Source organism: Brachyistius frenatus, unplaced genomic scaffold, assembly GCF_029030835.1.
Source record: "Brachyistius frenatus isolate BFR_SWC_R1_liver_20210118 unplaced genomic scaffold, ASM2903083v1 Contig_412, whole genome shotgun sequence".
NCBI classification, from domain to species: domain Eukaryota; kingdom Metazoa; phylum Chordata; class Actinopteri; family Embiotocidae; genus Brachyistius; species Brachyistius frenatus.
The window spans coordinates 68997-92500 of record NW_027211011.1 but is presented as its reverse complement, the minus strand read 5'-3'; the positions used below and the strand labels follow the sequence as shown (position 1 = coordinate 92500).

At 41.7% G+C, this 23504-nt stretch overlaps 1 protein-coding gene across 1 annotated transcript in view; it reads right to left on the bottom strand.

Annotated features, from left to right (window-relative positions):
• Window positions 1-23504, bottom strand: part of bcar3 (BCAR3 adaptor protein, NSP family member) — a 66966-nt gene that overhangs the window by 2487 nt on the left and 40975 nt on the right. The window contains exons 7-13 of the mRNA XM_069725186.1: window positions 5959-6084; window positions 4021-4149; window positions 3382-3498; window positions 2928-3163; window positions 1868-1968; window positions 1657-1785; window positions 425-640 (exon numbers count right to left, since the gene is read on the bottom strand). Of these exons, the coding sequence (XP_069581287.1) occupies window positions 425-640; window positions 1657-1785; window positions 1868-1968; window positions 2928-3163; window positions 3382-3498; window positions 4021-4149; window positions 5959-6084 (1054 nt within the window). The remainder of the gene's footprint in view (window positions 1-424; window positions 641-1656; window positions 1786-1867; window positions 1969-2927; window positions 3164-3381; window positions 3499-4020; window positions 4150-5958; window positions 6085-23504) is intronic.

The following is a 23504-nucleotide window of genomic DNA, read 5'->3' as shown; positions in this document are numbered from 1 at the left end:
CGATGGATAAATATTCGTCTAAATGTGACATCTGGAGTTCCTGGACAGATGTGACATATCCAACATAATAAACTGCAGCTACAGCACATGAATTAAACACCTTAGCTTCCTATAAATAAGGAGAAGCAGCTACTATCTCCGGGACTGTGGTTTGTCTTTATTCTACCACAAAGTGAGAAAAACATTCACGTCAGTCTCCAACTTGCAATTTAAATGAGATACTTAAGACCATTTTTACCATAAAAAAACGTAATGGTGCGTTCAGGCAGCTGGAAAGTGGGAAAGTTCAGACTTGGTGACGTCTGACTTCCTCGTTAAGAGCGTTCACGTAACAGCAACAAAAAAAAGGCAACAGAAAATCTGCTCTATTCGCTGTCTGAATACAGTTGCTCATGAACGCGCCACTGAAAACAAATATATTTACCTCCGTTCCAGGACGAACCAGGAGTTTCCACACACGTGGAGTCCAGCGGAGGTACAGCGAAGATGGGGGGGGACGAGTCTGTGAAGTTGGAGGAGCAGGAGAAGGGAACCAGAGGCTGGAGGCAGGTGGAGCGAGGCAGCCGGGCCAGAGGCACTTTGCTGGGTTTGGGAGGCGGTTTAGGACACAGCTGGCTGTCGGAGCCTCGGATCGCCTGACCTGGAGGAAGAAACAAGGTCCTGTATGTTTTATCATGTTTAGTAAAAAATGGTTCGTATTTGGAAGCGTATTTTATTCGTTCCATGTAGAAACCCTTTGATATCTGATTTACAAAACAAAAGCTCTGTTGTGTTTACAGCGACAGTGGACAGTTTAATATGAAAGAGAGCCACCAGAGAACAGGACTAAATCTAATTTCCGACTCGCAATCAAGCAATCACAGGAGTAAATAAGGTGAGTGTGTACACCTACACACTGGGGGGGGGGGGGCAGACTGATTCATTTTTAACCTCCCAGAGGGGCTTTTTATCGAATCTTGGCGAGCGCATCAGATTTATTTTTAGCCTGATAATCAGACTAAATTGCCACTTAGTTTCACTTCATTTATTTCTATACGAGTTGAGATGTGTGCGGTAATTTAGAGGTCTGGAACGAGGCTGCTTTATTTTATCGGTGATTCCTATTTGTACCGGCGGTGGCTCATCCTGCAGACAGACGCACACACAAAAAAAGAGCAACAAATCAGCTTCATTTACTGTACTTCTCCTCAGCTACGGCTTAAATATGTATTTATTCAATTCTTCATTTTATTTTATTCTGGTTTGTCTCGGTTTTTTCCATTACGTGTTGTGTTACTGTGTCCTTTTCTTTTTTCTTTTCTGCACCTCTTGTAAAACGCATTGTATAAAGAAAACGAATGTATTTATATATTCGGTCATTTACAGCTTTTTACATACAATTAACCCTTAGTGGTTAAATTCAGTAAATCTGAACAGAAAAATTCAAAGAAAACCATAAATGAAATCTGTGTATGAAACGTCCTGCATTAATAAGGCCTATTATACTATTATAAAGGACAGCAGAACTGTATGTGTAGGTTTACATCTTTAACCGTACTGTAATATGACTAATTCTTTAGCTGCATGATTTAGTGCAGCAGGTCCTGAAGAATAGGTAAACAACACGGTTGCTGGGCAACTCGGCGCAGGTCCTCGCCCTGCGAAATGTGAGCTCACCTGCCAGGAGCTCGGCCGACCGACGCGGGACAGAAGGACTCAGCAGGGGCTCGCTGCCTGTCCGAAACACCGGAGACTTGGGGCCGGAGAGTAGCGGGTCGGGGGAATGCAGGGGCGGCGCTTTGGATCCTGGATCAGGAGAAAGGAGAAGAATTTTAGATCTAATTTGAATTCAAAGGCTCTTATTTTGAAGTACATGATTTTCACTTACCAAGAGGTAGGAAGCTTTCTGATTGGTGGGCCTTGAGCGGGCGTCGCCTCTCCTGGACTTGATTGAGACTCGCTGGTTGGCTGCCGCAGCGATCCTTCGGCCTGAGTGATGACACGCCAAAAACATCAATTAACATATTCACGCAGACACATGAGGAGAAATAAATCAAACCTATTTTAAATATAAAAAACTTTTCTGTTCCTGTATATCCCTCGTTTTTATTTTTTCTCTTTTTTTTTTTCTTTGTTGTTTTTTATTGTCTTTTTTCACATTTAATTTGTCTTCTTTTCTCTTTTTTTGTCTTTCTATTTGTCTTTTTTGTCATTGATCCCTTTTTCCCTCTTTTTCGGTCTTTTTAAAAAATATTTTTCTATTTTTTTTTGGTCTTTTTCCTAGTTGTTGTTTTTTTTTTTTTTTTATCTTCTTTCTCTTTTTATTGTCTTCTTTCTCTTTTTTTTTTTTTCCTTTCTTTTTTCTGTCTCTCTGCTCTGTCCCTCTCTGGACCATATATTTATTCCTTCCTCATCCCCCCCTCTGTCTTCTCTCAGACAGGTTCGGGCGGGCCCCATGCATTAGGCTTAATGCAGTGAAACGCAGTGTAAATCTACACACTTCAGTTCCTCTGAGAAGAAAAGCCGTACACCACCTCTTTTATTTATGGAGGACTTATGATACATATGGAACATGTCGTATATACAAACCTTCAGCCAGGGTGATGAATGTAAAACGGCTCGGGGCTGCGAGTTAAAAGCTTTAAAAGCGTGAGGGGACTTTAAAGGAAACAAAGAGGAGGGATGACTGAGTGACGGCGGGTCTCCATTATTTAAATACGGCAGTGCAGCAAGTTGTTTTATGAGGTTTGTAGCCCACTAGTCACTTTATGAAATACATGTGCATTGCTTGGAGCTAAAAAGTACAACAGTCATTAAAACAGAATCAATCAAATCCAACATATCACACATGTCTGATTGTTTAGAAATGACAGATGATGAGAGCCACTGAGGAATTTTGTTGGTTGGGTGTCACTTCGTGTGTTTGTGTGCGTTTCTGCTCCACAAACCTGAGCTGGCTGCCTCGCGCCGAGCCGTCGTCCTGGCAGTGCGTGCCGTCGTGCACGGCGTGTGCGTTGTCGTGCGCGTGCCCGTTGGTGATGTTGAGGCTGAGACGCTTCTGACTCCGCCTCTCCTGGGCCATAAGCCCCGCCTCTCGATGGTTGCCTGACAGGCCGTACTTCTCCTCCAGGCAGCGCAGCGGCAGCCCTCTGTTGATCGGCTGGAAGATGATGGCCCCGACCACCTTTAACGTGCAGGTAGAAGAAGAACCTCAACTTGTCGTCTTTTTCAGACAGGATATCGTGAAAAATGGGTTCAAAAATTAGTATTTATCGTTTTGTTGAATCGTAACAAACATTTCAGATGCATTTTGCCGTGTTTGAGACACATTACACGCACAGTTTTAAGCCTGTGCTTGCTTCACAAATAAACGCAGATAAAAATCAAAATCATGAAACCCACCTGTGAGACGGGTTTCCTGTTGCCCACGTAGTATCTAATGAGTGCAGGGACGCTGTCGAATCCTTCTCTTTCCAGCCGGTACTCGACTCTGGAGTAAGCTTCGTTCAGCATCACTACCTGAAGGAGAGATAACAAACAGCAAGTTATTTACCAGCTATAGATCTAATAGTTGTAGCCTTTACTATATACCTTGCAGGTTGTTTTTACTATTAATAAATCTTCTTCAAATGAAACGTAAATGAAATGATCCCTCCGAGAATCAATACGCCGCCTGCAGCTGCAGACACGCATCGCTTCCTCGGCTCGTTAAACTGAGGAGAGCTGCTGAAGCTCATACAAGGAACGATATATTAGTAAAAGAAAGAAGTCGCTTAAACACCCTTTAAATTCTGGACTGTCGAAATTTCATCAGGATGCATTTTAGTCCTTTTGCTCTCTGGTGGTAAGAAAATTCCTTAATATGCCTCAATTTTATGAGATAGACAAAAAAAAAAAATGAACAAAAGAGAAGATTAAAAAGTCCTGAAACTTAAAGAAGTTTGAGGCTACAGAAGATGGTAGGACACGGCGCAGAGAAAAACTTTGAGACCACCTTTCGAGTAGTCGCTTGTTTGAGACCATTCATGGACTTTATTTTACCTTCTTGTTGATTTTAAAGTGCTGAGCTGCGTTTCGCCACTGGCAGGTCAGAACGTAACTTCCTGGGCTGGACAGCGAATCACGGATCAGGAAATCTCCATCACGCTGCACCAAGTTTTCTCCAACCTGGAACAAGAAGACGGGAAGTGGTCACGTGGGTACGTACACACACACACACACGCACACACACACACACACACACACACACACACACACACACACACACACACACACACACACACACACACACACACACACACACACACACACACACACACACACACATTTAATTAAATCTAATAATGGTGGACTGGTATACTTTTACCATCTTTATGAGCTCAGTCTGTGTTGTTACATAACACACGAAGATATTTAAAGCATTCAGCCTCTTACTGTTCATCCAGTGAGCAACAGATATAGATAATATAACAGTTTCATGTATATTCGCACTGATGTTTAAAGCATAAAGGAATTTGCAGGTTTATATGATCTCCAGAAAAAGCTTATAAACAGATTAGTTCCTTAGTTGTAGATTTTCTTTGCCTAACTTTTTACTGTCACAGTCCAAACATGCGTTTCAGTGCATTAGTCAGTCAAATAACCAAAAATTACTTCAATAAATGTTACATCGTTTTTCAGGTAAAAGTACCAAACATTTGTTGAGCTTCAGTTTCTCAAATGTTTGAATTTGATGCATTTTTTTGTTATTTCATTACATCTAACAATCAGTTAAATGACAGATAATTACTCTGTGAAAATTTTAATACGTTATATCAGATTTAAAGTAAAAACACAAAATATTTGCTGAGTTTCAGCTTCTTAAATGTGTGAATTTGATGCATTTTTTTGTCTGTTGTGATCGTAAAACGATTATATTTGGACTCTGAGGTCAGTTTGAATGTGACATTTATTGTCATTAAGGTTTTCTTATATTTCAAAGACAGAACAAAGAGTCAAGGAAGGAATCCTATTTATGATAAATAATGAATATAAACTTTTGCTCCCGACAACAGTAAACTTTAAAACGACTCCAAATGAAAAGCACCGGTGTCAAAACAAGCAATTATGTAACTTAAAAAAAAAACAGGAACAGATACTCAACAATGGATCACGGTTCACTGAGTCAATACAGACATAAAAAAAAAAAATCGGATTCACAGATATTAGACTTTATATGTAATTTCAAAAAATTATGTTTGGATCATTCTTTATTTCCATTTAAGTCTTGTTACATTTACTGCCCCTCTTCTTTCTCTCTCCCTAAAACACACACACACACACACACACACACACACACACACACACACACACACACACACACACACACACACACACACACACACACACACACACACACACACACACACACAGACTTTAATTAAGTGAGTGTTTGTATAGTGTATATAATGATAGTTTAGTTTAGCCAAAGGAAGGAGCTTATTAAAAACGATTACATCTCAGCGCTGCCTCTGAGGGAACACACAATCTCTCTCTCTCTCTCTCTCTCTCTCTCTCACACACACACACACACACACACACACACACACACACACACACACACACACACACACACACACACACACACACACACACACACACACACACACACACACACACACACACACACACACACACACACACACACCAGAGAAAGAGGGCTTTCTATACGTTGACCCAATGTTACAACCTGAGTGCCGTTGCTGAGGCCACTACTTAAGCTTTAATCTTCCTGTAAGCACAGAGTGTACAATTTGGCAGGCTAATGATAAGTGATCTGGCTCAACAAGTTTTTAACCAGGCTTTTAAAGGGAGGGACTCGTGACTCAGATTTATGTGTGTGTGTGTGTGTGTGTGTGTGTGTGTGTGTGTGTGTGTGTGTGTGTGTGTGTGTGTGTGTGTGTGTGTGTGTGTGTGTGTGTGTGTGTGTGTGTGTGTGTGTCTGGGAATCGCCCCGTGGTACCAAGCGTGGCTTCTCGGCTCCTCGCAGTTCATCTTCAGCTCCTCCTCGAGCTCCCTGCGGAGTTTCTCTGACGGACAGTCCAGGATGAACTGATCTCTGGAGAACTGCGAGAAAATAATAAATACAAAGAACGCAGACTTCACTAATCTGTCTGACATTTTGCTGAGCGACACACAGAAACACACGACTCTGTCTTCTTCAGTCCGTCCAGCCACATCGCCGATGACGGTGAATGTTAAATAGTGAATTTCAGTTCAGTTCCTTATTTACATAAAACAAACATCAAAAAGGTCCAAGCTCAAAGACACATCATTCATTCATTCATTGCGCAGCGCAACAGATCACAATATTTTTAGCTTTATATCCCTTCAAAATTATGAAATATTATGATTTAAGACTCCGTCTCATCATTGGGGACATCAGTTAGAGGGCTCTGACCAGGTGATTTATATCCCTGTTGTATTTGAATATTCATTATAGCTTCAAATTATAAAAAAATAATAATAATTACATATTAAAGCGAAAAATGATGCTTGTCTATCTTGTTACTCAACATTCGACCTGCACTGTGACATTTAGCAATATAAATTATGTAAATGATATATAATTATTATGATCTATTAAGGACTCCTACTACATCACTTCTGCCTTATCTTCTAATATCATGACCACCACAGCTACTACTGCTAATAATAACAATAGGAATATATTTTTACACCACACATAGTAGGAAAAAGCTAAAAAAGCAAATGGTAATAAAAACATTCCACAAGAATTATTTTTAAGTCAAATTAAGTAAATTTTATCTGGAAAGAAACAAAAGTAGAACGAAAGGTCGGCAGTTTTTTTCAAAGGGCTTTAAGACAATAATAATAACTTTTAGACGATACAATGAGTGAAGGTCACACTAAACATGAAACATTACAAATTGAAGATATCAGGACAGATGACTTCTCAGTGTGATCTAGTTCAGACGACGAAGAGTTGATCAGTAAGTTTGACACCCAGCTGTGTATAAAGAAAGTTTGGAAAGTTGAAAAGTGAAGGACAGAAAGCTCCCAGATCCTGACAGGATGTCGAGTCAGCACAACCACCTGCAGCACATTACACCCACACACACACCCACACACACACACACACACACACACACACACACACACACACACACCCACACCCCAAACACACACACTTACATGACAGCTGCTGGGTCTCTGCATCGTGCCGTCTTTCTCCTCAAGCACAAACTTCATAGCAGACGCACACAAACTCTACACACATACACACACACACACACACAACACACACACACACACACACACACACACACACACAATGACAAAAAAAAAATCTCAGCTCACTTTTAAAACACACACACACACGGACACACACGAGTCATTTTCTCACCCAACGTGCTCACACACACTTTCTCTGCCCTCGTCTGCTCCCTCAGTGATTTTCCTCTTTATCGCCCACCTAATGTGATGTCATCATCCTGACTCCGCCCAGCTGCCCAGACCTGCCTCCATACACACCTTCAACTGATGTACACACACACACACACACACACAGTCGAGTGACGCAGACACTTCCCTGAACTTTGTTTAACCTGTTGCTGGGTTTTTCTTCTTTTCTTATTCTAGTAAAATACATCATACTTTAGTTGTTTTTGTTTGTTTCCTAGATATTAAAATCTACACAAAGATTTTATTCTGTAACCTCACTGTCAGAGAAAGTTCCTGGAGACAGTAATTCCACCGACGTTATGATTTCACGTTAATCCTGTGCTGCAGTAAAGTCGATACACGGCACCTTTGAATTTGGTCTTTAATCTATATTTATATTCATTCTGATCCTCTGCCAAAAAAAAAACCAACCGAAGGTTAATCAGTGATCTGTTGTGTGCTTACGACATCCGGCGTCATGGTTTCCAGTTACCTGCTGCACACGACAAAAAAAGAAGTGACGAACTTTCCATTAAATAACGAAAGTGGATAAGAGTTACGCAACTGTTTGCTCATGCTAATATCAATATCCAAAGGCTCAGTGCCTGTTTTATGTGTGGCAACAGTTAATCTTCAGAGACACGTAAGAACGGAGAAGGATCTTTGTCACTAATGTCTCATCCAATCACAATAAAGAGCTAGTAACACTTGCAGCCGCTCAACACTGTGTAAACAGCTTAAACTGGGAGATAATCCCGCTGGATGAGGTGTTAGATATGTGGTTTTATAACAATATAATAGTTGTAAAGATGTGACTGAAGATGTGTCACTTTTTCTACAGGAAGTTACTGAAATCAGGTCTTTGTGCAAACGGCGATAAAAATCAGCTGCACAGTGAACGTTAAAGAGGTTCGAGGCAGGCGGAGATACATCAGCGCACGCACACATAGACACGCACACATAGACACACACACACACAAACAAGCAAACACTGAAAAAGGAATTATTGAGGCAGGTTCATGCATGAAATTAGAAATATGTCTGGAAGTGTCACCATGAAACTGAAACCTGGAGCTTCCTTTCATCTCTCCACCTCTCTTTTGCATCTCTACCTCTCTCCTTCATATTTTCTCCCTCTAAAGTCATTAGAATAGACCCCTTTGCCCTCCGTCTCCACGTCTCCACGTCTCCACGTCTCCACACTTGACAGGAAATCAACATCTCGTATTTCAGCTTCCACACAGAAACACAGTCCAACACGTCGCCGGTCGTGGCGTCAAAAAGCTCTGATTTTGTTTGTTTTCTAGTTTAAACCGGAGCCACCAGCCAGTGTTACATGACTTGTGTCTAATGTGTGTGTGTGTGTGTGTGTGTGTGTGTGTGTGTGTGTGTGTGTGTGTGTGTGTGTGTGTGTGTGTGTGTGTGTGCGTGTGCGTGTGTGTGTGTGCAGCAGTGGGAAGTAATTGGGGCAGTGCAATTAAACTGTCATTCTAAATCTAAATTACATGACTGTGTGCAGCAGAAACATTCAGTGATTTCAACATTATTTCTTCTTGTTTTCTTTTATAAACTGAATCAATGGACATCTCGGTAACCTTACGGTCTGTGTATTATCTGATGAATTTGGAAAAAAGAAAAAGACTTCGTTTTCTGTTTTTTGTGAGCATCAACAATTGATTGAAACACTTCGTGTGTGTTTTCCTGTTTTCATCTTGAGGTAGAAAACTGAACTAAAAAATGAATTTTGAATACAATTTTTCCAATATATATTCCCCTGTTTGATCAAAGTCTTCTTCAAAATAGGAAACAGAACTACCCACCCGTATATTTTTCTTTCATTGTGTGTTGTGATGCATTTAACATAGCCGAACGTTACACCCTTCATAACAGCAGCATGCTTTTCCTGTTGTACCGGCGCTACATGGCGACTTTAGACTCGCACCAGCTGAACTGAAAACACAAGGGCCCGGTGGTTAATATTAATCTCTGCTTATCTGGCTCTGTTATTGATTACGCTCCCATGTGGTTATTAGACTTATTACAACAGACACAATAAAACGGTTTTACATCTGCAGTCAGAGGTTGGAGATATAACTGTTGAGGGGGAGGAGGGGAGGAGGGGGGGGTGGGGGTTGTGGATGGATGGGTCATGGAGCAAAGGGGGAGGAGAAGAGGAAAGGATGTAGCGGAGGAGAAGCAGGAGATGGACATGGAGGATGGGTGTGTTTTTATAGGGTGGCCTTTAATACGACCCCGCAATATGATGTCATCCTCAGAGCGGCTGCATTTATACTGTACCAGCCTCTCTCTCTCTCTCTGTGTGTGTGTGTGTGTGTGTGTGTGTGTGTGTGTGTGTGTGTGTGTGTGTGTGTGTGTGTGTGTGTGTGTGTGTGTGTGTGTGTGTGTGTGTGTGTGTGTGTGTGTGTGTGTGTGTGTGTGTGTGTGTGTGTGTGAGACCACAACACAGCACTGTACTGGCCTGTTTTATGGCCTCTTGCCTTTTCCAACTTCCTCGTTTCCTTTCCTAATTTTCTCGTCTCCCGGCTCAAAGATTGCACAAGTTTACGACTTCAAGCTCGAGCCATAAAGCGAGACACCTTCAGGAGTGAATGACTTCAGCGGAGATGAAATATGAAGCACGTGATGCCGTGACATTGAGCCGCAGCTCACGTGAACCTGTTTAGTAACTAGAATCACTTTCGGTGTCGTCGTCCCGTGACACTGACGGATAGAAGAGGACTCGTAGACTGAAGGGTGAAGGGGAGTGTGAAGAACCACTTGTTTCTACTGATCTTAAAGAAGCAAAGAGGAAGGGAAAGGAACTTATTTACTTCTGTAAAGAATTACAGAAAGACAACTTAATTAATGCAAAAAAAACCTTGTAGCCCACTAATATTAGTTTATTGACCTCAAATATAAAAAAAAACACTTCCAATCATGCATAACGGACCTCTCGACACTGAAAAAAACAGACTTTCAATCTAGATCTACTCATACTATTTAAATGTTTAGTTGTCCCTGCAAATAATCGTACAGACAGAATACCCAGATTTTATTTGGTGAGACACATCAGAGTTGCACCGCAGTAGATGCCTTCGTTAAGATACTTCGCAGTGATTTAAGCGAGATTTATTGCACTTTACTGAATGCTAAAGTTGTATTAAATAGTACTAAATGTCTATTCTGACCACATCACAAATTAACTGACAACTTGCATCAATTTGAACATGATAACAATGACCATGTTGGTCCACAGCTGCCAGGATTAATACATATGTTGGAGTAAGGATGAATACAATAATTTCAGATTTATAATACGCACGCTTATTTCTACAATGATCTGAATGTGTGAGTGTGTGTTTTCTTTGGTTGGACAACCGTGCGTTGATAAATAAAGGCAGTGATTCGCATTGGATTTGATTTGAAATATCAGATTTATCAGAAGGACCACTCGGCCCGTCGTCCATTCTCGCCTTCGCCGCTTCTCTCAGCGGTCTAAAAGACCAGACATGCCCTTAAAGTAATCTGCCACGACAAACAAAGGCCATTGTTCACAAGGATTTGAACAGCGATTGGATTTTCTTTGGATTTCCTGGATTTTAGACGGGGATGGAACGTTTTTTTTTTCCCCATTAACTCTTAAGTTTAACTAAAGGTTTTATTCTGTGTGTTCTTTGACCATGCAGGTCTTCAGCGGCGCTGACCAACCAGAAGTGGCGGACAACTTGTGTAAGCTGCTTGTCCCTTTGAGTGCAGCGAGGTGATCACAAATAACCTTTTAGCGTAATAACTCTGATTCCTCATCTCACACATGCTACACGCCGGTGGACGTAATGTATAATCCTCATCTTGTCCCAATCCTCTCGGCGCTGCAGCGTTATGTGAGAGCAGTGAACCTTTGGTTCACTCTTTTGCTTATTTGCTGACCTTTAGGTTTGCGCTCAACATTATCACTTCTAAGAGTGTGCAGGGTATTATGTGTTGTAGAAATGGTTGGAAGAAGAAGCTCAGTTTGAATCATGTTAAAATAAGCAACACGCCGGTTTAAGGCTACAACTTAAAACACTACTAGAAAACCAAAGAGGGAAATTCTCCCGCTGCTCCAGTAGCAAAAAAAATGTTCAAGACTTAATCCGCAACTAATCTTTTGTAGCACTGCCCCGGTTATTTTTCACGAGTCGGCACTGATCCGACACATCCTGACGATCGGGTCGACGGGTCGCGTGTCGGGTTCGCATAAAGCTTCGGACTCGGTCGGGATCATTTTGTCAAATGCAACCAGTTAAGAACTCCTGTCTCTCTCTACGCGCTGCGACTCTGCTAATCGTCAGCACTGATGTGTGTCAAGTAGATGCCAAAAAGTGGGAAATGGAAAGAGAGAGACAGATCGCAGCCAGCGTGGTTAACCGAAAGAACACGGCGCTAAAACCATCGATGGTCGGTGGAGCTCGTTTTTTTTTTCTTCCAGTAGAAAAGTTCTGTTCTGGATCAGATCTACACTGGGAAAGAGGTTTTGAGTTAAGCTGCCCTCGTCGTGGTTTGGATCTCAAACTGACCTCAGGCTAACCTCCTTCTGTGATGTCATTGCACAGGATTATGGGCAGTTTAGAGGGAACCCAGCGCCAGGAGTGACATATCGTGGTGTTAATGGTGCAGCGTTACATCAACTGCACATGTGCATCCAGCTTCCCCGCTACTTTTCTCATCGGGTCAATACAGTCAATGTTGTTCTTACTTTTAGCACTCAACCATTTAGTCTCATTTTCATCTCGTTGATTTCAAATTTGCAAAGGTAGAAAGATGTGTGTGATTCTTAAAACAAGGCACAAACCATCATCTCATGAATTTCATATAACACACCAACAAAGGAAGTTGTGCAGACAGGAGATACCATCGACTGGGCTTCAGGGGGGGGGGGGGGGGCAATCATCATCATCATCATAAAAATAACAACACGTTGCTCTGCTGTTTGTCTGGTATTTCCTCTTATCTTCATCTTTCTCTTCTTGGTTTTCAGTTGCAGTGTCTCTCTGTGTCTCTGGCACTCAGCAGTATGTCTGTACGCCTCCACCCAACTGTCAAATCAACTTGAGCTTAAGTCTTGAAAAGTTGCAACGTGAATGCAAAATAGTCAGGAGTGCAGCAACTTTGGAAAACCCATCCAGTAGAAAGTTACGGAAAAGTTTTTATGATAACTCAGCGAAAACCTTCTCATTACCTCCAACTCCAGTGAGCTTTGAACTGTCATGTCTAAAAGTGTCTTTCGGGTGAACTCACTCTCATGATAACACTCAGCGTCTGTCTCTGACATTGAATTGGATGGACGGTATCAGAGCTGTGGAAGGCTGATGAAAGCTAATGACTGGATTTCTGCAGCTTCACATCTTGGCTCCATCATCAAACGGTTTCAACCTTTCCTGTTTACACTCAACTAAATAGATGCATCTTCCTGTGTTTGGGCCAGGAGGCATTTGATTGGTCAGAGGGAATCATCACCACTGCCCATCTCTAGGAACCTGCTGTCTACCGGGTGGTGTGTGCGTCACTTTATATTTGCTTTGTGTTTGAGATCAGACTCATTACCAGATGTACCAAAATTAAACACCAGGACAGAAGCAGAGACAGAAGTAAAATCTGAAACCAAAGGAACGACGGCTGCTCGCGCAGCACGTTAATCGTGAACCTTGCGATCGCAATAATTAACACAAATTCAAGCAATCTCTGCAATATTTGCAGGAGTTGGCAAATAAAAAATAAAAAAAATCCAGCGATTTTACCACAAAAGAATCACTTAAAACTCCACAAATTACATCACGACGGTTGGAAAAATGCGCGGCAAAATAAAGTCACAAAAAAAACCTTGAAATCCTGGAGGCACTGCTTAATGCCCGTAACTTTGGATCAAGATGGATGCCTGGCCAGTCTGACTCCTCTTTAGGTTTGAAACTACTGTGCATGAGAATAGGACTCAATAAAATCAAATAACTGGTCAAAAAACAGTAACAAATATTTATCTAGCAGATAATATATATAATAGTATATATTATTCTACAGAAAAATAAGCTTATGCTGCAACAGCAGACTGACAATAAACTGTGCAGTTTGTTTATTTTCGTGCTCCGGGTTGTTCTCCCACGGGAGGAAATATAATCTGCATGTTTACAACTACTGTGTAGCTAACATAAGCTGCTGAATCTCCTATGTACTCTCTGTTTTCTGACTGTCTCTTATTATTGTTTATGATGATTTACGATGGCAAAAAAAAAAAAATCAATGAGGCCTCGGATGACGACTGAGGACATCGGCAGCAGCACATGTGCAGGCACAGAAACAGGAAGTGGATAAACGGCGACCTCCCAGAGAAGCAGATGGCCGAGGGAATAAAGGGGTGAATGGAACAAAACCTCAGGCTGTTTGGAGTCAAAAGTAGAGACAGAGAGATGGAAAAAAAAAAGAAAAAGGAGAAAGGCACAGATGAAGGATGGAGGGAAACAATTGGTAAGGGCAAGAGAAGGGCAAGAGATGAGGAAGACAAGGGCAGAAGTGTCTGTGATAGTCGTGGAGGGAACAAAACTAAATAACAAGTTCAACGCCAACAAACTTAAAAGATGAACTCCATCTTTAAAGTAACTTAGATAATACTTTAAGATCAGTATCATCGTAAACTCAGGCTGAACTTCTCACAGGCACATCAGATTTTGTGAGTGGAGATTCTTGGTTTTCTGCACCAACCAGTTCAGTTAGTCATTATTTCAGTGTTTCTGAATTTGTTTCTCCGACACAGAAAGTCAGTGTTATCAACACAAAAGTATGAGTTCATCCAGGTCATGTTGAGTCTCCGTGTTTGTCCAAAGGCAACTGGACTCGCTCGAGTTTCACCTCTCACCTGAAGGGCTTCTTCGCTTCTAACTAACTGGAGGCGAATCGCAGTAAATTAGAACCGAAGAGATGAAATATCTACGAGAAATTCAAGCAAGTGCAGCCGCCTTCGGATAACACCTACGTGAAATATGTGTTTGAGGTGAGAGGAAGTGAAAACTGAAAGATGTTTCCATGGACGACGTATTTTTGATGTCTAATTTCAAAAGCTTTGACGCCGCATGCTAACATGAAAGTCCATTGTTTTCTTTTAGGACTCATCATCAAAGTTGGCTTAAAGTTGAGATTTAATATTCACTAAAGTGCCCAAAAAACAAACAAAACAAAACAAAAAAATCTATATTTGAGCAGATTGAAAACCATCTGCTGATGGAGATTGTGTAATATGTCTGAAAGCTTCAGAACAGCCACCTAATGGAGCGTGTAGTGAGACTGCGTGGTCAGTTCATGGTCCCGTGGGCTCCTGGGAGGTAAATCAGCACTTTTTGATTTTGATTCATGATCTTGGTGCATCAGTCCAGAGAAGGTCTGTAAATAATGTTCCTGTTTCCATTTAGGATCGTAATGAACTGTGTTGCTGTGAAACTGTTGTTTTTCTTTAATCGAGATTTGCTTTTGCTCCTTTCTGGATGGACATCCAAATAAATATCTGACTGTGGAAGAGGTCTGAGCACCTCAGAAGTTTCTCTAATAGATCCACGTGACATAGATCTACACTCTCTCCCGTCTCTCCAGGCACAGACACCATTACAATCGCTGTAAATGTTAGAGACCTGGCTGAGGAGAACCTCCTGGCTGATCTCCAGAGGGGGACAGACGACGTCACCTCGGCCTCCCGCACCGCCGCTCGCTCCATCCAATCCACTTAACGACATCCATATACTCGCCTGACGTCATAAAGAAGACAAACTACCACAAGTTAGTAATTTATCATCCGCATGAGGACCGTCGCCCTCGTCCCGGTACCTCTCTGTCTATAACTATCTGTGTCTTCACCCCTGGCTACCGTCACACACTGCCTTGTCTGTCTGCCGCCAGCTCCGGTTATGGATGAAGCCGGCCATATATCTCACACTCACACACTCAGCCAGACAGTCACACAGTCGGTCATTTATGAGAGAGTCTGGTCCGAGTAATAAAAGCCCAGTGTTCGACTCGCAGAGAGAGTGAGGAGGAAAGAGGAGGACTATTCAGTGTGATTAGATTTTCTTTGCTCCGGCTGGAGGTGTTACCGAAGATTGTTTTCTTCAGGGCAATATGGGGTCGTGTTTTATTTTTAATAATTCCTTATGGTACGTTTCCTGTGCTCTTCTTTAAACAACAGATTAGAGAAGTCCTAAAAAGTATGTGTGCTTAAAAGAAAATTGTATATTTCTATACTCAACTGCACCATCACCATTTGCACTAGGTGTAATTGTACCGTTGTTTAGCCGCATATTATGTTTTTATAGGTCTATTTATGTCCGTTTCTGCGTTTGTACATCGAGAGAGCAAGTTACAACGGGAGTCAAATTCCTTGTACGTGAAAACATACCTGGCCAATAAAGTCGGTTCTGAAATTTGTAATACTAAGACCACAAACAAATCACTACTTTAGATTTATGCTTTAACTGATATTCTCATTAAAACATGGCGGGAAACAGCATTGAGTCTGCGGCATGCGCAAAGCGCCTGCACATGTGCACATGCACGACGTGCTTTCCATACAGGATTTCAGTCAAAGTACAAACACTGACACGAGTTCAATGACACCCGAGATGGGCGATCGATACCTGCTGCACACGCACACGCACACGCATGCACACACTCCTGCTTCTCTCACCTTGGCGTTGATGACAGAGTTCTTGTGGTAGAAGCAGCACAGAGCGGCCGTCAGGGCCTTCATGTTGCATCGCTCCGACATTCCTGTTAACTTCACTTAACTGCCCGAACTAACTGGGTAACAAATTCTGCTTTCAGCGAGCGTCCTTTAGCTGTGACTACCAGCTCTCTCGTCGCCTTGACAACAGCACCAAAGCACAACTTAAACTGACAAAGTCCTAAATGATTCCCATTTGTCTCTTCCAAGAAAAAGCTCCATCAGATTGACAAAAATGAGCTGCTATTTGCAGTGATTGATACAAAATGAAACCTTCAAGATGAACAGCCTGTCAACGTGAGGACCCTTCATCCCCATCAGGACTGACATCTCTGCCTCTCTCCTCCACACTCCCCTGCAGAGTGAACCCTCCACCGCTCACTCAGCTCCACAGATCCTTTTTCTCACACTTCCCCCCCACCCCCTTCTGCCCTGCCCACGAGCTCCATATATGGGCGAGAGGAAGACCCGTGTGATGCGGTTTGAGCCAATCGTGTGCGGTCTGACTGGGAGTGTCCCAAAGGCTCTCCTCGAAAACCCACATGGAGGATGGATGGAGGGAAGAGTATACACAGTACATAGGCACCTGTATAACAATATATATATACTGCATCAAATGAAGGAATCAAACATATATATATGTATATATCCATGCGATATATATATATATATATAAGTCTCACCTACACTAAATGTCGTATAAATGTACTTTACTTTAATCTTTAGATCATAATAATTGGCAGCTTTATCTATGAAATATTTTCATTAATATGGGATGTGCTGATTATTTTGTTGATTTATTTGTTCTGTCTAAAAAATGTAAGATGGCAGTTACATGAATTACCCAAAATAATCTTTTGTATTTTTTAACTTTTCCATCCAGATTTTGTTATCGTTAAGTTTCTTTACTGCACTTTTCAGAGATCACCAGTCAAAAACTACGTTCGGCATCCATGTCACTCTTTTAGGGATCTCACGTTGATGGTGTTTCTGTACGTGATGCTGCTTTCTAAGGATGGTATCACTTCTTTGCCAAACAAACAAAAACAGAAAATACATCATTTTCCTGAGATGGCAAGATTTTTATTTTTTATTTTCCACGAAAATAGCAACCAGACAAGACACTTAGTGGCAAATGGCTGCAGGTTGTAGCCTTTGTTGTGTACTGAAAACAACCCACAATACTGCTGCATGAGTGTCTAGACAAGTGGAAAGAGTCAGCTAGGTTTGTGTGTGTGTGTGTGTGTGTGTGTGTGTGTGTGTGTGTGTGTGTGTGTGTGTGTGTGTGTGTGTGTGTGTGTGTGTGTGTGTGTGCGTGCGCGTGCGCATGTGCATGTCTCCTGCAGAGTGACGCTGATAAATAGCCAGCCATTTGTGTTACTTAATGACTGCTGACCAATTACACAAGTTAAGTGCCGCAACTTTCCCACCAATTCACAAGCGCAGACGTGTGCACACTCGCATGGACAGCACAAATATCGGAGAGAACACACGGCAGCGGCGTGGCGCAGACAAACGGAAACAGGTCAAAGACAATATCTGGTGAAGATACCAATCACTTCTCAACGTGAACGGGCCACATACACGTCAACAAAAGGCGCAGACACACACCGAGGGTGACACACTGGCACTAACCAGTTAAAGGAATATTCTGCCGCAGGAAAGGGAGTCACTAATTACAGCGCGAACTCTCTGAGGATCCACGAAGGAAATACATGTAGAACATTCCCTGGGGCACCACGCACACACACACACACACACACACACACACACACACACACACACACACACACACACACACACACACACACACACACACACACACACGCACACACACACACACCGCTGCCAACCACAGTGGCCCCAAATCACCAGCTAGGATAAATGTCCACCTTAAAATACACATATCCGTCGCTCCAGGAATGCTCTGGGAAAAACAACAAGGGACAGAAACCGGCGTGGTGAGGTTCTATGTTTTCTATTTCTATCTGTTTGTTGTTTCTGTCAAAAGGACTCCGAGAGGCAGAGCTGTCTCAGCAACTTTAGTTAATTACATTACAGTGTTTTTTTTTGTTGTTTTTTTTTGTTACGTAAAAATGATTTTTAATGTGTAGTTTTATTTCAGATCTGCAATTTACTGTCCAGTGGAGCTGAGACGAAAGAAACGGTGAGCAGAGTTTGAGCCCATGTGAACTTCTTATATGGTTTCTCTGATTTTAAAGTACTCCGCTGATTTCAGCATTTTTTTTTTTTTTCCATGCAGTCTTGTTTTTTTTCTTTTCTTAAAGCCTGGAACCAGCAGTGACGTCACCCACTGGTCCGTGAACGGCTGTTTATGAAGCCTCGAGTTTTCAGAGGATTTGGAGCAGCTGGGGAGGAGCGCACCAAAGGCCTGTCAATCAAACAGACACCCGCTAACATGGTTTTGGGGCCTAATATCTAATTCATGATGGGATCATTTTCAGATGGACCATCAGTAACCAAATAAGACTTCAACGAATGGCACCATAACAACTTGTGGGAAAAAAAATGTACTTTGTATTTCATGTGAGTAGTTGAATGGGAGTTTATGGAGCCAGAGCCTTTTTGGAGCCGACTTCTAGTGGCCCTCAGTGGTATTGCATTTAATGGCACTTCCGCGTCAGCTGCATTTTTCCGACCCGGAAGCTACGTCCACTTTTATATACAGTCTATGCCGGGCACCTACATTACCCATAATGCAACTAGTCTGACGACAGTTCAGTTGGACAATTGGGTGTGTTATATATGACCTTTATTTAACCAGGTAAAATCAATTGAGAACCAATTCTCATTTACAATTGTTGTTATGATAGCAGTAGCTGATGTTCCTCACCCTCTCTCTGTCATTACACTTTTGCATTTCCTACATTATGTTATTTGGCTGCTAACTTGCTAAATTGTTAGCCTCCGTGCACGCATATTCTCATGTCGTAACCACATTTAATACAGTAAATACAGAATAAAGCACATCGTCTGACCATCGGTTGTCAGAAATGTGATTTTATAGTGACACTCTGTAGTAAACAGTTTGATATTATGTCTCAGCATCACGGGACCAGTTGAGGCGGCATTCATCCAGCTTTAATGCCAGAGAGTAAATGTCAGTGACACAGCTGCTCTCCCAACTGAGTCCGGATGTGTGTGTGTGTTGTTTGTTTGTTTGTGTGCGTCTGTGTTTGTGACGGGTCATGGATCAGTAATGGACTGTGATCTTGATGGCAGTCGTATTGACTGGTCCAATGTGATGCCGACGCTGTGGGAGGTATTGATAAATGTGTGCGGTCAGTTCGTATTCTGGATAAAAAAAACAAACAAAAAAAGGTTTCTGCTGTAAAGTAAACTACACTGCAGGACTACAGCTGATATTAAACAGTCCATACGCTGTAATCAAAAGCATACACTGCTGATAAGAGTGATTCCTTTGTTGTTTAGTGTACTAAAAATGAAAGAACACGAGTATTGCAATATTTACATCGATGGGAAAAATCTGCTGCTTCACAATTTACGCAGTCCTTTTTAAGAGTTTGGTTTTCTTGAACTATGCAGCTCTAATGTAATGTGTTAATAAGCATGTGATGTTATTAGTCTACGCAACACCCTGAAACCTGGTCCTCCGCAACATGGCACCTCTCAGCTTTCAATACACATGGAAAGCATGGACACATTTATATTATTCATGGTCATAATGATATTATTTATTTTATATATAAAATATATAAATGTTCTCACATGGTATGCAACTGTTAAAGACACATGTTAACGCTAATTTTAACAGTATTTCAACCTTCTGTGTTTAACATGCCTTCTGACACACATGAGCGACATGGCTGAAATGATTACACCTAATCGATACGGTCTGACCCAGATCTGACCATTGATTATTAATCAGAGTGACTTTTTGAATCTGCTTTAAAATGGGTCAAAACTTGCAATGAAGGACGAAAAGGTGGCAGGCGACAGATTCTAGAAAAGAAATGAAGTGTTTTAGGTTCATCTGAATTCAGGATTATAAAGGATAAAGGATTTGAAATGAAGGATACTTGATGATCTCTGATATCTGACCACACTTGTTTCAAAATTCAGATGTCAAATGAGAGACTTTAGAGATCAAACTGTCACTGAATTTATCAGGATGAGTGAAGACTTAACAGGAGAATCGTTACTGATCAAGTTGGAGTGCTGGCTAGCTGCCTGCGCTGCTTACAGGCCGACAAACTGATTGATCTGCTGTCCGGCTCATTGAGTGGCAGACAGAGACACCCGCCGGCTCGCTGGCGGAGCTGAACAGTCGCCGAGCGATGCAGGGTGACCAGCTGGTCGGCCGTTTGCTGTTTGAAGTCGTGCTGGCTCACTGACAGGCCGGTATGATGATCGTGAAGAATGTCACTGTTGTTTAGACCTCAAACTGACTGACAGACACATGCAGTACCTCAAACCGGCCACTAGATTGTGCCCTCCTCTAAAACTTGAAAACACTAAATGGATTGAATAAGTAAGCGTTTGAATAATGGCTGCTTTAGTCTCCTTATATTGTTATTATGCTTGAACGCTACAGTATTACACTGCTCCTTTCTGCATGCAAGTGTGTTTGTGTGTATGCTGTACGTAAGCGTCATCCACTTACAGAGTTAAATGGTACTGCAACCCGAGACCACACACACACACACACACACACACACACACACACACACACACACACACACACACACACACACACACACACACACACACACACACACACACACATGTGTACACAGAGAGCATTATTGTTTGGTAAAGCTCCCTCATGAGGGTGCAGAGCAACTTTCAACTCACAGAGTGGGAATGAAAAGAGAAAGAGCCGAAGAGTCTTTTAGAAAAGGCCTCAGAAAAAGAGTTCTGTTCAGTTTGAATCACAGAGGATCTTTATTTCTTATTCTCTTGCCGTCAATGAAATTTGTCATCAAAGCATATGGAGATTAATGGCGAATTACACTGAAACCTTTTGTACCATAAAGACTGTCTTCATCAAAAGTGATAAAAGTCGGATTTAACTAATGACGTGTCAAATTGCTTTCTATCTTTCTACTCATGAAACCATACGTATAGGTATTGTATTTTAGGACATCAGCCCTCAAAAACTTCCTAAAACTATCTGTGTAGGTTTGGTGTAATCAGATTTGATTGACAGTTTTGCTGCATAAGTAAACAACCCAAGAAGTTGCAGCTCATTTAGATTTCTATGTTGCAAAAGTATGTGACTACACTTCAAACATGTGAAATAAGCAAGCACAAAAAAACTAATATCTCCAATGTGGAATAACCAAAACTACCTTCACTACTTAAACTTACTATATTACTCATATTTAACCCATCAGCTACGTGGTCAAACAAGCCCCTAATTGTGATTTGGCTGCATTTAATGTTGTTTCTTCTTCCTTAGATAGAGGAAATATGCTAATTGGATATGAAGCTGAATTTAGACAACAAACATCTTCAAGAGAAATTATCCTTTAAGACAGTCAAGTGTGGGATATATTCATACTATTGTTCGCCATAGACACTTCCTTCCCTGCATACATCCAGTCCTGCTCACTGCGCCGACACCGTTAATGTACTCTTGACTTTCCACCACAGGATGTGACGCTGAGCACCTGGACCAGTCTCCTGCAGCCTGTGTGTGTGTGTGTGTGTGTGTGTGTGTGTGTGTGTGTGTGTGTGTGTGTGTGTGTGTGTGTGTGTGTGTGTGTGTGTGTGTGTGTGTGTGTGTGTGTGTGCGTGTGTGTGTGTGTGTGTGTGCGTGCGTGTGTGTGTGTTTTTGTCCGCAGTGGAAATGCAAACACACCTGGAGCAGCAGAGAAGAAGAGCTGACAGCTCCACTTTCAATGCATATTATATAATACCTGAGATACAGGAGCTCCATATGCAGTCAGCACACACACACACACACACACACACACACACACACACACACACACACACACACACACACACACACACACACACACACACACACACACACACACACACACACACACACAAGGAGCCACACACTCTGTTGAAACTTGCTCACAGCCCTAATTGGACCAGAGAAATAAACACAGAGTGCTATTTGTGCATGTGTGCGCTCAGGTTTGGGTGAGTGGGAGGTTAGCGAGCGGTTCTCATGGGAAGGACTGAGTTTGCTTTTCACACCGAGGCGTCAGCATCCAAACATATGGGCTAATAGATGTGTGGGTGGGTGGATGGGTGGATGGGTGGATGGATGGATGGAGAAGAAAGGAGGTAAAGAGTTAAATAAACTCTATGAATTTATATTCCACTACTGTACGTTGTTTTAACATTTCCTTGACATTGGTATCTTTATGAGGTTGTCTTCCATTTGTTTATTTTATTTTATCTACTGTAATTTTAAAGTATATTGGGGCCATGTTTCATGGTGATTTTACACTGTAAATACATTTTAATTGAATTAAATAGGAAAAAACACATGGGAAAGATAAGAGGAACCACTATCTCAGTAAATATGAGTCGTTAACACTTTACACTGAAATCTAATTATTTACACTAAATACTGTTAGAAAGAAAAGTAAGTGACATCTGGTAAGATTTTGGTGAAGCTTAGAGGGAACGTCACGGCTCACTTTTGCATTACGAAGCTGCTTACAGGTCAAAATAAGATCACATGGGTGCCCTGATGGCCAAAGTTCATGGTTTGATCTCCCTCTGTTCTGCCTCTTTCTCTTCCCTCGTTTCCTGTCTAACAAAGGCTATGTTTACTCTATAGTTTATCTGTAACTCGTTCTTTCGAGGTCTGTAAGGAGAGTTTATCTCACTGGAGAGTTCAGAACAAACTATGCTTTACTCACCACGATAAAATGGTTTCTGCAGTATATGATTTGTCCGTATGAGGAACGAAAGAGTGGAGCTGGGCTGTAATTAAGACATTTCCGTCATCAGCACCAAAACAGAGTTACAGTATGAACACAAAAAAACTCTTTTGTGCGCCGAGTTTGCATTTCTCCACACATCTGCTCATTTACTCGTGAACACAAGTAATGCTTCGCCTGTCTTCAATGATTAGAGCAACCATGGTTGTTGTCGCATGTCTTTTTTTCCCTGGTTTTATGTTTTATTATTATTATTATTATTATTATTATTATTATTATTATTATTATTACGATAACGTAATGTTTTAGAATTCTGCAGGATTACTTGTGTGCTTGTCTCTGATCAGGCCATGCAGGGATCAGGGTGGAAATTAGGAAATTTGTTTCTCCTCAATTTATAATATAAAAAAAAATGGGTAGAAAAATACAGTTTTCTTCCAAGTAATGCGACGAGT